Below are 14,780 nucleotides of genomic sequence, written 5' to 3' on the forward strand. Positions count from 1 at the left end.
ACTAGAGACTCCTCTGATTCAGGGAGTTATGTTGCATGTTCTGCTTTTTCCAGCAGAACATGCATCAGGTTCATTTATTTATTTATTTATTTTCAAAAAGAAACATTTCTCATATGACATAAACTTATTAGTGATTTTTGAACAGAGGTTACTGAAAATAAGAGTTAAATCATCAGCAGTTTAATTAGAAAGCAACTTTAAATGAAGCGTGCCTAACAATTATTGATTAAGGAACAGCATATAAGTGTGAGTATACTGTACAGGCAGTGATACACAGAGGATTCAGTATCACCTGGATGTAAGCTGGTCACCTACCCATAAGTGTTTTGGCATGTGGTAGCCTAACCCTGAATCACTGCATCTCAGACATGGTAAAATGGGAGTGGATAATACCATTTTACTTTTTTTATACATATGCTTGGTGGTTATACATATGCCTAGTGTCCAGGGTAAGAGGATTCAGTCATAAATAACCGTTTCGAATGTGGAGTTGATTCAAGAAATGAATGGGGAGTTTTTTAATTATCTGAAAATGTTGCCTAGGGCATTTTCACGTAGTGATATTTTTCCTTAATTTTTACATTTTCCTCTCTCAGTTAAAATTCAGGTTTTTTCTACATCAGTTAGTGGCTTGGGACCCATCTCCAATGATTCACTAAGGCAGAGAAGGGTGTGAAAATGAGAGCATTGAAATTAACAAAGGCCAGGCAGGACAAGAAAATCTGACGTGCTCTCCCATCCACAGTCAGGCAGGCACTGAGCTCATAAACTCACAGCATGTGCTGGTAAGCCTGTAAAGTCGCTAGAAACCACCAGAAAAAAATTCACCAACTACAGGAATTTTCCTACAATATTTCTTGGACCCTACCAAATATATGGTGCGAATTAGAGGGTCCAGACTTCCATTGCGCCAACTGTATATATATCCATCCATCCATCCATCCATCAATCATCCAATCCTACGTTGCCTTACAAGGAGTGTAGGAGCCCGGGGCAAGGCAAGTTGGTCCTGTCATTTAAGATGAGAGTGACCAGCCTCACTCATCCCTGAGTAGCATTACGTGAGCATTGACCCCAACCACCCTTTGGATAAAAACCTTCACTGGCCCAATCCGATTGGAGTGCCTTAATTACCCAGTAAACAACCAGGCACCCTAATTTGGTTAAATGATTATCACCCAGTATAGTAAATGGTTTCCTGGTGTACAGGATATCATTCGGCTTGTCACTTAGCATGGGGTCACCCATAGGCAGAAGGAAGAGGAAAGAATGAAGGAAAGAAAGACAAAAGAGGGAGTGTAAGGTCACCCATGGGCAGAAGTTCGAGGAAAGAATGAAGTAAAGAAAGACAGAAGAAGAAAGAAGGAAAGGAGGGAGGAGAGGAAAGGGCAGACACCTGAGAGCAGCAGTACATTGAGTGAGTGGGTGGTGAGTGCCCCCACCTACCACTATATATATATATCTCTGTCTATTGCCAGACGCCTCAATCCCGTTTGGGGTGGCCACAAACAAATCGCCTCCAAGTCGCCCTGTCCCCTGCCATTTCACTGCCCTGCTCCACACACCCCTTCATATACCTCTCCACCCCATCCCTCCATCTCATCCATGGCCTCCCTCCCTCTTCCCCCTTCACCTCACCATACACTCTCTCGGTCTTTCTGCTCCCTCCATCCTCTCCACTTGGCCAAACCACATCAGTGTTCTCGTAACGCTTCCTGTCACATCCACATCCACACCACAACGCTCCTTTATATCCTCATTCAGCCTGTCTTTCCATGTGACTCCATTAGGCTCCTCTAAATAACTCATTTCCACTGCTCTCACTCGACTTGTGTCCTTCCAACAACGCCCAAGCTTCACTTCCGTATGTTAGAGTTGCTGGTATCACAACATTGTCATGTAGTAACTTTTTCACTTCCATGCTCACTTCCCCTGTTTTCATCACTGCTTTCAAAGAACCAGCAACCTTTCTTCCCTGCTGTACTCTTTCAAGCACTTCATCCTCCAAACCCATCCCACTATCACACTACCCAAGTACTTAAACGTACTTACACTTTCCACCTCTCACCATCCAACCGCTGTACATTCACTGACTTCACCCTCTCAAAGACCATCACTTTACTCTTCCCTACATTCACCTTTAGATTCCGTCTTCTTACACACTCTCCCAAACTCATCCACCGAGCCTTGCAGCTCCCCTTCGTCTTCACTCAACAACACAGTATCATCTGCAAACAACAGTACAGGAGCTTCAAACACTATCCTCTCTCACCAGGGCCACTCCAACATCCACTACCCTACCTTGTACCTCTTATTACCCCATCCATGTACAGATTGAACAACCATGGAGACATCACACAACCCTCTTTCAACCCAATCCTTTCAAAGAGAAAAATTCACTTAGTTCACCATCCACACGCACTGCAGCCTTAGCACCATCGCATACTCTTCACAGCATTCAAATAACTTCCCCATCTACTCCATATTCTTAACACTTTCCTACAACTCTTGTCTATCCACCCTGTCATATGCTTCTCCAAATCCATGAAAGCCACATACAACTTCTTCTCCCTTCTAGAAACTTTCCACTATATATATATATATATATATATATATGTATATAGTATATATATATATATATATATATATATATATATATATATATATATATATATGTATGTATATATATATATATGTATATATATATATATATATATGTATATGTATATATATATATATATATATATATATATATATATATATATATGTATATATATGTATATATATATATATATATATATATATAAATATATATATATATATATATATATATATAATATATATATATGTATATATATATATATATATATGTATATGTATATATATATATATATATATATATATATATACAGTACTATATATTTTATCATCATCATCATCATCATCATCATCAGCCATTTGTGTGTCCACTGCAGGAAGGACCGGCCTATCCCAACCGAAGTGTTTAAATGGCTTTGGATGTGCGTGTAGTCTGTGAACCAGGTGTAATCGGCCTGTGCAAGCCGACTGGGTGCAAGCATACTCTATAGTATGCGACACTGGCTCAACCACAGCACCCTTTATGTCCGCCAAAGCAGTATGTGGCCGAGTGAACACTCCCAAAGTTTATTACCCTGGCAGGGCTCAAACCCTGGTTCACCCATGTACAAAAATGCACACTCTACCACTGTACCACAGAGGCTTTATATATATATATATACTGTATATAGATAGATAGATATATATCATCATAATCATCTTCATCCACCTTTTGAGTATCCACTGCAGGACCGGCCTATCCCAACCGAAGTGGGGACGATACAGCCAATGTATCTCTACCAAGTGGCTTAGGCTGTCTGGTAGAGACATATATCAATATATATACTGTATACAGTAATCCCTTAATTCATGCAAGGGTTACGTTCCCAGACCCATCGTGTATGTGGTAAATTCGCGTATACTTTCTGCTCATGTGTGCACGTAATTACGCATGTGTTTTAAGTGTATTACATCTGAATAATACTGTTTATGCACTACATACACCTTAAAAACTAGCATAAAGTGTGAAAAACAACAAAAATGTAAGAAATTTAACACACAAAGCTGACAAGCCCAGGCGTAGGTGGAGACACTTTAGCAGGTGCACTAGCCCTCACTGCCTCCTGTATGCTACATTCTTCCTTCTTTATTGTACAAACAGTTGACTCATTCACCCCAAACATACAGTTCCAAGACAGTTCACAGGTGTAGGTGGAGACACTTTAACACTGTCTGGTGCACTAGCCCTCACTGCCTCTAGTATGCTACGTTCTGCCTTCTTTATTGTACAGACAGTTGACTCATTCACCCCAAATATATGCTGTTCTGAGACAATTCACCGTCAAAACATGGACAATTCCCTGTCCGGACAATTCGCACCCTGGACAATTCTATGTCATTCTATGAATATACTTATTATTGATTAATTAATACTTTAATAACTAATTTTCAGGGGGATTTTATAACTCATATAAGTAAAAAACTAGTGTACTGTACTTGCTAAATAAACTAGTATGTCAGTAAATGACGGGGAATCGTCCTGATGGCGAATTGTTGCCGACATTCCTTCCCTAAGTTTGTCCAACACTTTAACTTTCTCTGTCAGTGACATCACTTTACTAGTCCGTTTTGGTGTGTTACCACATGCATCACTAGCACTACACTTAGGCCCGATGTTGGCAAACAAGGCAAGCAATCACTGGATGGCAGAAAAATAAGCCACAAATAATGATTCGCGAGTCACACACGGTCTGATCGTCGGATTCAAACTGACTGTTTGGTGCGTGGTAGACCTCCCTCACACACAGATACACACACACACACACACACACACACACACACACACACACACACACACACACACACACACACATGTATGCACAAGGGCAGCAGGTAGGCATTTTTATATTTTATTTATTTCTCGTGTATGAAAATTAATTATTTGAATACTCTTTTATGTTGTAATTATTGTATGAAAAATTCGTGGATAACCGAAATCGCATGAAAAAAGTTCGCGTGAATTAAAGGATTACTGTATATATATATATATATATATATATATTATATATACAGTATATATATACTGGTATATATATATGTATATATATATATATATATATATATATATATATATGTATATACACACAGGTCTCCCTCGCTTAACGATTGGTATGCATTCCTAGAAAGGCAATCGTATACCGAAATATCGTATAGCGAACTTAAGTTCGTATATAAGAAACCCAACACATGTACAATTGATCTAATATGCAATAATAATGATGCTTTATTTATTGTACTGCATCTGAATCACACATGAATGTACAATTGCAAACGTAAAGACATGAAATAGCATACTATCTATCTATCTATTGCCAGACACCATAATCCTGTACGGGGTGGCCATTTGACTCTGAGTTATTTGTTTTACAGGGAGGGGCACTAACCCTCCACCAACCCACTTGACACGTAGGGAGCACGTATGGTTTGGTTATATGGTTACCACCCAGCGTTGTAAATGGTTTCTTGGCTTACAGGAAACCATTTGGCTTGTCACTCAATGTAAAGCCACCTGTAACGGAAAGAAAAGCATTAAGTAGTGACAGGAAAGATGGGAGAAACAGGAAGAGAGGAGGGCAGGCACAGAAAAAGAATGATAAAGGCTAAGGAAGAAGTAGGCATCACTACATCAAGTGAGTATACAACAACATGAAATATGGTACAGTATGAAGAACAGGAAAAATTATAATATCCTGAGTACTGACGCACACAGACGCGTGGAGGTTGTAAGCTGAACGAGTGCGCGGGTGAGACTGAGCAGTGATGTGATTTCGGGACAGTTCATTGTCAAGTCAGTTCGCCATCCCAAAAATAAGAAGATAATTCACCATCATTAATGAAGACAGCTATGGGTGATGCTAGAATATAATTCAAAGGTGACTACAGCGAGGAGGAAACAAGTTAATTATTGACTAAAGGTGTAACTAATAAATAATATCCAAATCCTACACTGTTGAACATAGACTTTGATGGATCCCCCTGAAATATAGTTGTTAAAGTATTGATTAATTGATAATAAATATATTTATAGAATGACGGGGAATCGTCCAGGGTGCAAATTGTCTTGACGGAGAATTGTCCATGTTTTGAGGGGGAATTGTCTGATGGCGAATTGTCTCGGAACCAGTGATGCTTGTGCACGGGATTTCTCCACATTACCAATTGTAAATGCAGGGGAGCTCAATCGTAAAATGAACGACTGGTTCTAAAGAACAATGATTGTAAATGCAAAATATCGTAAAACGAAATGTCATACAAGGAGGAAGACCTGTATATATATATATATATATATATATATATATATATATATATACAGTGATCCCTCTACTATCCGACGTGATAGAGCCAAAGGCATGTCTGGAATGTGGTCCCGTCTGGATAGTGGGCCCCAGCCTCCTGGACTTGTACTTAAGGATCCTAATCCAGCCTAACTTTGAAAGCCACCTGAATAACTCCCTACCGGACATGCATAGCACCTATTTAAACCAATTTAAGACCCTATTCGCACCAATAATGGATGTAAAACATGAAATAAATGAAAAGGAGCCAAAGAATGAGGAATTAGGAATGACTGTACCTCAGCCAGGGTACTTACAGCACGTCTGTGGCTGCCTTCTCTAAGGCTTTGGCAGTAGTGAAAATGTTCTTGAAGCACGTACAGTAATCCAGTGTTTTGCTGCACTTTCAGTAATTCTTTGCACTGTGAGTTATAATTGTTTAACATTGCACATTGTTAATTGCACCACTCCAGTTTCAACCGCCAGTTTGCACTCCACAGTTGATCCTTTGCACTCTAAATTCTAATTTCTTAACACTGCACAAACCTTAAATTTCCATGTGGTCTGGTGGTGAGGTATTGCAGTTTATTCACAAAAACGAGCACATGTGGCATCCATTGCGATAAGCATCTACTCGCGATCGAAGTTAGGCAGTAACTGTTGGTGAGGAGGAAGCAGGGTTGCCAGTTCATAACTCGGCCACATTACCAAACTCCTCAATTTTCATTTCCATATTTAACTTTTCATTACCAAATTCTTAAAGCTAACATTTATTCTTCACTAATTGTATATACAAGTGGAAATACATGTACTCACTCTCCATATAATTAATAGCATGTTGATTATTTTCACGCTATGTAGGCTAGCAGATTAATCAGAGAGAGTAAATAATCCACTATCTCCAACCTGTGTATCCTCATACATGTGAAAAATCCATTTGGTAATGCATTATTCTGATTCATTACCAAACGAATTTTTCATTACCAAATTGGCCCACATTTGGTAATGAAAAATACCTAATGGCAACCCTGACAGGGGAGGAAGGAAGGGGTGAAGGGGCTGTGGTGTTAACAGCAGTTTGACGCCATGCGGGCAATTTCAAATTACGGGTGGGAAAAATTCTGCTTTTGGGGGGATTTTTTCCCCCTTTTTTGGCCATTTTTGGGTTCCGAAGGTTGAGGCCCACAATGTCCGGTAAGTGGGGTGTCCAGAAAATGGGCATCCGGATACTACGGGGATTACTGTATATACAGTACTGTATATATATATATATATATATATATATATATATATATATCGGTATCATGTCTATATATACACAACGTTGTGATCATATATATATATGTATATATATATATATATATATGATGTCTCAGTTCAGTTTATGATGAGTGTAGTAAAAATTGCTTTACATTGAGTGACAAGCCAAATGGTTTCCTGTGAGCGAGGGTGGTAACCATGTTACCAACCCACACGTTTCTTTCGTGTCAGCAAGTGGGTTGGCGGAGGGTTAGTGCCCTTCCCCATAACACAACTAACTCAGAGACAAACACCCACCCCTTATGAGATTATGGCATTTGGCAATAGTTAGATAGATCTTAATATGATGCTTTGACATGTCATCGAAATCTCTGAGATTGGATTTCATGCGACACACAGCTGTGTCATTGGAATCTCAAAGGGTTAACTGCTTGTATGTTCAGGACTAGGCTAGCCTACCTTAGAGCCCTCTGAGCCCCAAAGGTAATAGTATGGGATGGCTTTTATCGTAAATATTGTTCGTTTATTCTTTACTCTTCCTTCTGGCTGTGGATGACTCTACACTGAGTGACAAGCCAAACGGTTTTTTGTGCACCAGGAAACTATTGACTATGCTGGATGGTAACCATATAACCAAAATTTGGCACCTGGTGGTTTAGTGGGTAATAGGAGCATTCATGAGGCTGGAGAAATGCCAGATGTCACCAGTATTTTAATTTTTCAAATGGAAATAAAATCACATGTCAGGCAGTAATTGAATGTCCTTTTTCATGCATCTTACATATTGTAAAATTATATAAATATTCTATTTCTTCCCTTTAAAACAGTATTGTGTCAGTGCAGCATGAATCTATCTATCTATTGCCAGATGCCATAATCCCATAAGGGTGGCCATTTGACTTTGAGTTATTTGTTTAATGGGGAGGGGGACTAATCCTCCACCAACCCACTTTTTGACACGTATGGAGCACGTATGATTTGGTTATATGGTTACCACCCAGCGTAGTAAATGGTTTCTAGGCTTACAGGAAACCATTTGTCTTGTCACTCTATGTAAAGCCACCTGTAAAGGAAAGAAAAGCAGTAAGAAGTGACAGGAAAGATGGGAGAAATATGAAGAGAGGAGGGCAGACACAGAAATAGAATGATAAAGGCTAAGGAAGAAGTGGGCAGCTCTACATCAAGTGAGTGGATGATGGTCGCCACCACCTACCACACTGTAGCATGAAAAAAAAATAATATAAAAAAATATTCCAAAGCAGTTGCAGCCTGGTTTATACATGGATAGAAATATACAGTATACTGGTATGTATATCTTTAACCAATCACAGATGTTTTGTATACTTAATACCAACAGATTAAACTCCCTGTGAGTAATCATAAAACATAATTCACTTCAAGAAAGCATGTTGATATTTAGATGCTGCCACCGGTAGTACAACAAGTTTTTTGAGCAAACCAAAACAGTCGTCTGTCTTTACTCTCACAGATCTACTCCATCAGCTGATCTGTGTATACTTGCTTCGTACATCTGGCATTGCTAGGCTTGGACACACCCTAATATTTTAGAGTCAAATAATATTAAACTGTGACTATATGTGCCATTTTTTGTACGAGTCATATTATATACAATTGTCAGTATAGTTTTCATATGCCTTTTTTACTTCTTACAATCCAAAAACTGTCTTATTGGTGGACATTGGCCTAACCATCTAAAGGCAATATAAATAAACTATTTTTCTTAACGATATTTTTTGGGTGAAATAGCATAAGTAAGAGTGATTTACATTTTTAAAGCTATTTGCTTAACCATTATCTTAATTATCGATCAGAAAAATAACTGAAATTTAACTAAGACCCCCTTAGCCCGTAGAAATGAAAATGAGACATAGTTTCTGGTGGTGTCTTGCCGATTTTCCACTCTGTGCGGACGCTGCTATCAAGGTGTTCCAATTGGATTGAGCCTGTGCAGGTATATATCCAGTGGGTGGTTGGGGTTTATTGCTCATGTAATTCCACTCAGGGATGAGTGGGGCTGGTCACTGATTTTAAATGTCAGGACCATTTTGCCTGGCCCTGGGCTTCTACACTTCCCATGGGGTAACATAGGATTGGATGATGAATGGATGGATGGACATGTACCATTTTTTCTCTCTCACTCTTTCCTGGCAGTACATAGACACAGCTCGAGACCAGCTGGACACAGAACTGACGGCAATGGTAGGTGAGAGTTACCAGCGTGCATACAACACAATGGTGGGGGTGCAGATGCTGGCTGAACTAGAGGAGGTTATACAGTACAAGCTGGTACCAGAGAGACGTCAGCCCATCACACACATCTGGTGGGAGAGGCTACAGGTGGGTGCCAACTCATTGCTACGGGTAGTCCTCATAACCCCTCAAATGTGATGATATCATTTTCATATTAATCAGATTACAGGGTCACTCCATCGTGAGGAATGTTACATTAGGAGACAAGTTATTGGACTACAGGTATACGGTACCTTAGTATACGATACCCGTAGATGTGATACCCTGGCTTAATGATGGGGGTATAAATACCACTATACCCCACCTAATGATGGCCAAACCCCAGTTTAACGATGGGTTTTAATTGTTTTTTCCAATTTTGATGAGATTTTAGACTAAAATTGTGTGTTTTGGTACATTTATAAACTGTTTTTAGACTTAGATCAATGTGTTTTAGCCACAGGTGGGGTGAACGTTGTCATTTTGGGGTACAGTCTACTAAGCTTGATTTTTTTCAAGACATATTTGATGATTTTCAGACTTTATTTGTTGGTTTTAGTGAGTTGTTTACAGGTGGTAGGCTTAGGTTAGCCTCTTTTACAGCTGTTAAGTCATTTAGATTGGCTTTAAACATGTTTTTGGGCTCATTTGGTTGGGTTTTGGACTTGTTTGAGGGGAAAACCCAGGGCTGAAAAACACATCACATTACTGTATTTTATATGTTAAATCTACCCCGATATACGATACGCCACCTAACAGTGGGTTTTTACCTAACCAATTGCATCGTTAAACTGGGGCATACCTGTTCTCTCAGTTATATTTGCAAAAGATGCAAAATAAACATGGTTTTTGCGAGCTGTATTACCAACACTTCACACCACATCATAACACAGTCAGATTGTTTATATGTTTTAATTTGGATGTTATATAGATTTTTAACCCCTAGAGTCTGCAAATCTTCAGGCCCGACTGTCACTCCAGCTGCAAATAGGCATCAATTTGCAACTTTCACCTGGAGAAAATTTTCTCATTTAACGATTTGAAGAGCTTGAATTAACACACCTGAAAATGCCATTCTTAGTCCGGTTACTGCAGTCAACTGTGAAATGCTATAATAGTTTCCTGTCACGTCTGAACAAAGGTAGGAAAATTTTGGCATATACCAATTTTTTTTTTTTCCTCATAACTTTACAAAAATCGCCAAAATCAACATGAAACGTGCCCAGGCATGAAAGAAGCTGTATGAGTGTGCATAAAAAAATGGGGGGAAAATTACCTTTGCATGCAAGAGAAATATATATCGATTCACCACATATGTAAGTCATTCAATAAGAGAAACATTTATTCATGTATTGAAATGTATAAATGAAAAAATATATATGATAATATAAAAAAATTAAATAACTGAACAAAAAAAGAAAAAAAAAATCTACTACCATCTCCCGAGCCAAAATAAATACAGTAGTCTCTCATTTATCCGGACGCTTAGTATCCGGACATGTTCATTATCCAGGTGCTGTACCTTGGCTCTATTAAACCATTATTTGAATTTACTTGCTGTTATCCAGACGTAAAAGTCCCCGAGAACTTCGGCCAGCCGGCTGGCCAACATTTTCAAACATTCAGTATTGTGGCTGCTGGGTTCGAGCTGTAAGCGGGAAGTAGTCCATAACCCACAACCATAGCTAAGATGTCCATTTGTCTGCCCCTGTACTGAATGGTCAAAGCTGCACGCTTGTGTGATCACACCCAGTGAATCTGCAGGACCCAAGTAATATGACCAAAACCCACAAGCGGTGTCAAAACGTCCATACGCATCCCCACCAAATGTCTAATGTAGCGCAGCCACTGGGCTAGGTCTTTCCCAGCCTCCACCACCATCGAACACAGACAACAAGCCATGAGTACATGTTCGGTGACAGCGGCCATCCGCCTCTCAACCGAATGTTGAAAGTCCCTCAATCACTGTGAGTTGTGTTTCAGCTTGGCTACTTGGTGTCTAACAGACCGCAGACCACGAGTAAATGTACAGCAAAAGTGCCTGTCTGCCTGTTGACAGAAGGGGGGGAATCCTGCCCACAGCTTCGCTTCTCCCCCCCCCCCTCCTGTCCCTCCCCCATACCCTCCCAGCTCCCCCCCCACTTGCTCAGTCTGTACCCTCCTCCGTGATGAGAACAGACACATGTGTTTTCAGAATTTTTTGCGATTTATTCAACTACTATTGGTTGTATCGAAATTCTGCAAAATCCACGAGGAAGCTCATGAATTTCTGCAACAAGACATGTGCTTAACTCTTGAAAGGTGCTGGCAGAATTTTGCGCTTGGATGGTGGGAAGTTATATGAAGGTAAGTTTTACTCCTGAACACTTTATTCTCACTGCATTTCAGTACTTTTACTTATGGAACCAGTTTTTGGTGGCTTTTTTTTTGTGAGCCATAGGAGCAAACACATGTCACATATAACTGATTTTCAGACTGTCTTCATTTTTTTTTTTTTTTTTTTTTTTTGGTTATGCATTGTTTTCCTAATGTTTACCATTATTATGGATAATCGTATGTGTGTTTCGATGTTTCAGTATGGCAGAATGATCGGAAAAGGTGCCAAAATTAGCAGGGGTACTATACATTCAGTAGTGTATAGGTTGGATGTTTTTTTGGTTTTCTTGGTGTTTAGCATTACTTTGGATATTCCTATGTGTGTTTTGATGTCTAAATATGGCATATTGACCTGAAAACAGTACCAAAATTACAAGGGGTACTGTATATTCAGTATTGTATAGGTCGGATGTTTTTTTGGTTTTCAGTGCTTTTTTCATAGTTCCCTTGGTGTTTAGCATGACTTTGGATATTCCTGTGTGTGTTTTGATGTCTGAATATGGCAGCTTGACATGAAAACAGTGCCAAAATTAGGAGGGGGGGCACTGTTCATACAGGAGCTTATAGGTAGGGTGTTTTTTAGTTTTCAGTTTTCTTTCCCATTGTTTTCATGATGATTAACAATACTTCGGATATTCCTATGTGCATTTTGATGTCTGAATATGGCAGATTGACCTGAAAACAGTGCCAAAATTAGGAGGGGTACTGTACATACAGTAGTGTATAGTTTTTTTTTTTTTTTTTTTTTTTTGCATGGGTTTCTTGGGGTTGAAAATTATTTTGGATAATCCTGTGTATGTTTTGATGTCAAAATATGGCAGAATGGCAGGAAAACACTGCCAAAATAAGAAGGGGTACTGTACATACAGTAGTGTTAGGTAGGGTGTATTTTGGTTTTCACTGGTTTTTCCTACATGGTTTTCTTGGTGTTTAATATTACTTTGGATATTCCTATATGTGTTTTGATGTCTAAATGTGCCTGAATGATGGGAAACCAATGCCAAATTAAGCATAGGTACTGTACAGTAAATAGTAATAGGTTGGAGGTTGGGTATAGATAGGGTCTGGGTATGGTAGGGGAATAGTGTTCATTATCCGAATGTTGCCACTACCCGAGCATGCCTTTGGCTTTATTACGTCCGGATGAATGAGGGCTTACTGTATAGGAATTTCACACTTCCAATCCTAGGCCTGTCGTGTAAAAGTGTCAGGTTCTGCTTGTAAATAATACAGTAAAACACATGTATGTGTTATAAACTATAAAGTGCTAAAAAACCTGTGCTGATGTATGTAAATGGTTGAATGGCAGAAATATTAATTTAAAAAAAAAAAAAAATCATAAGATGCAGGTACCATACAATCACAAAAGTATCCAATTGAAAATGATGGAAATTGGGTAAATTATACAAAGAAACTAATATTCTTTGGCTAATAACCTTACATAAATAACTAATCTATCTGTCTGTCTATCTGTCTTTCTATTGCCAGATGCCTTAATCCCTTAAGGGGTGGCCACAAACAGATCACCTCCATGTCGCTCTGTCCCACGCCATTTCACTGGCCTGCTCCCAGCTCACACCCCCCTCCCTCATATACCTCTTCATTCCATACCTCCATCTCATCCTTGGCCTTCCCCTGCCCTCCACCTCACTCACATACGCTCTCCTCATCAGTCTTTCCATCCTCTCCACATGGCCAAACTACCTTATTGTGTTTCTCCTAACACTTCCTATCACATCCACATCCACACCACAACACTCCTTCACTTCATAAAACAGGTCAAAGGTAATAGCTTGTAAGTCAGTGATGCAATGGCTTGTAAGTCAATGATGCAATGTCGGTGTGTCATTGTGAAGAGAGGGAGGGTAGGAAGGAGGAGGGGCTGTGGGGGGCATCAGTAAGGAAACAAAGCCTGCCTACACACACCAGCCATGGAGTAGGGAGGGTCTGGGGGTGATTCGGGTGGGAGGTGACAGTCAGATGAGGAACCAGTTGGGCAGAGCTGAGTGGAGTGGGTGTGGGCCTAGGAGGTGGAGGGGGATGGATGGGTCTCAGTAGGGAGAGAATATGCCTTCTACACATACCTCCAATGGAATAGAGGGGGGTATGGGGGAGATTTGGGTGGGAGGAAACAGTGAGAGGAGGAGGATCCAACAGGACAGAAAGAGGTGGAAAGATGGCCAAGGGGAGGGGCCCTCCCACCAAATCTAGGGGAACCAATTATGCCAGACACCACCAGATATTGTTGTTCTCAGTTGCCAGCTTCCATTTATGTCATCAAAGAGGCATGACAACCTCTCCCCAGTTTTTTGTGGCTTCTAAATCGATGTGGTTTGGACGGAATATACCATGTCTAAAGCACGTCAGTCGATGATGAACGGTCTTTAGGGGTTAAAAGTTGCATTAGGAACTTTACCACGATTCTACTCTCTTTTGTACTCTGGATAAGTACTTTCAGTAAGACTGTGACTTTTTTTTTTTTTGTGGTTCAGGCAAGGAGTGCTTCATGTCAGTATTATATCAGTAGATAAGAATCATAATCATACCCAGCAAATTTGATTATTCCTATTAACTGTTGTGCTGTTAAGGAAAATGTTACCATCACACATTACCAGAAAATTGAGAAACATTACTTGTACGATTTTTATTGAAATATGATTATACAATTAACTCTTATTACTATCTGTCTATCTATCTATCTATTGCCAGACACCTCAATCCCGTTTGGGGTGGCCACAAACAAATCACCTCCACATCGTCCTGTCCCCCGCCATTTCACTGCCCTGCTCCCAACTCACACCCCTCTCTCTCATATACCTCTCCACCCCATCCCTCCATCTCATCCTCAGCCTCCACCTCCCTCTTCCCCCCTCCACCTCACTCACATACACTCTCTTCGTCAGTCTTTCACCCTCCATCCTCTCCATATGGCCAAACCACCTCAGTGTGTTCCTCATAACACTTCCTGTCACATCCACATCC

General features: G+C 39.9%; 1 protein-coding gene across 1 annotated transcript in view; it reads left to right on the forward strand.

The window, feature by feature from the left end:
- Nucleotides 1–14,780, forward strand: part of mTor (serine/threonine-protein kinase Tor) — a 154,293-nt gene that overhangs the window by 115,686 nt on the left and 23,827 nt on the right. Inside the window, exon 30 of the mRNA XM_080276419.1 lies at nt 9,345–9,530. Within this exon, the coding sequence (XP_080132545.1) occupies nt 9,345–9,530 (186 nt within the window). The remainder of the gene's footprint in view (nt 1–9,344; nt 9,531–14,780) is intronic.

Source organism: Coenobita brevimanus, chromosome 65 (assembly GCF_032717465.1).
Source record: "Coenobita brevimanus isolate Jiangsu-jjx chromosome 65, ASM3271746v2, whole genome shotgun sequence".
In the NCBI taxonomy this organism is placed as follows: domain Eukaryota; kingdom Metazoa; phylum Arthropoda; class Malacostraca; order Decapoda; family Coenobitidae; genus Coenobita; species Coenobita brevimanus.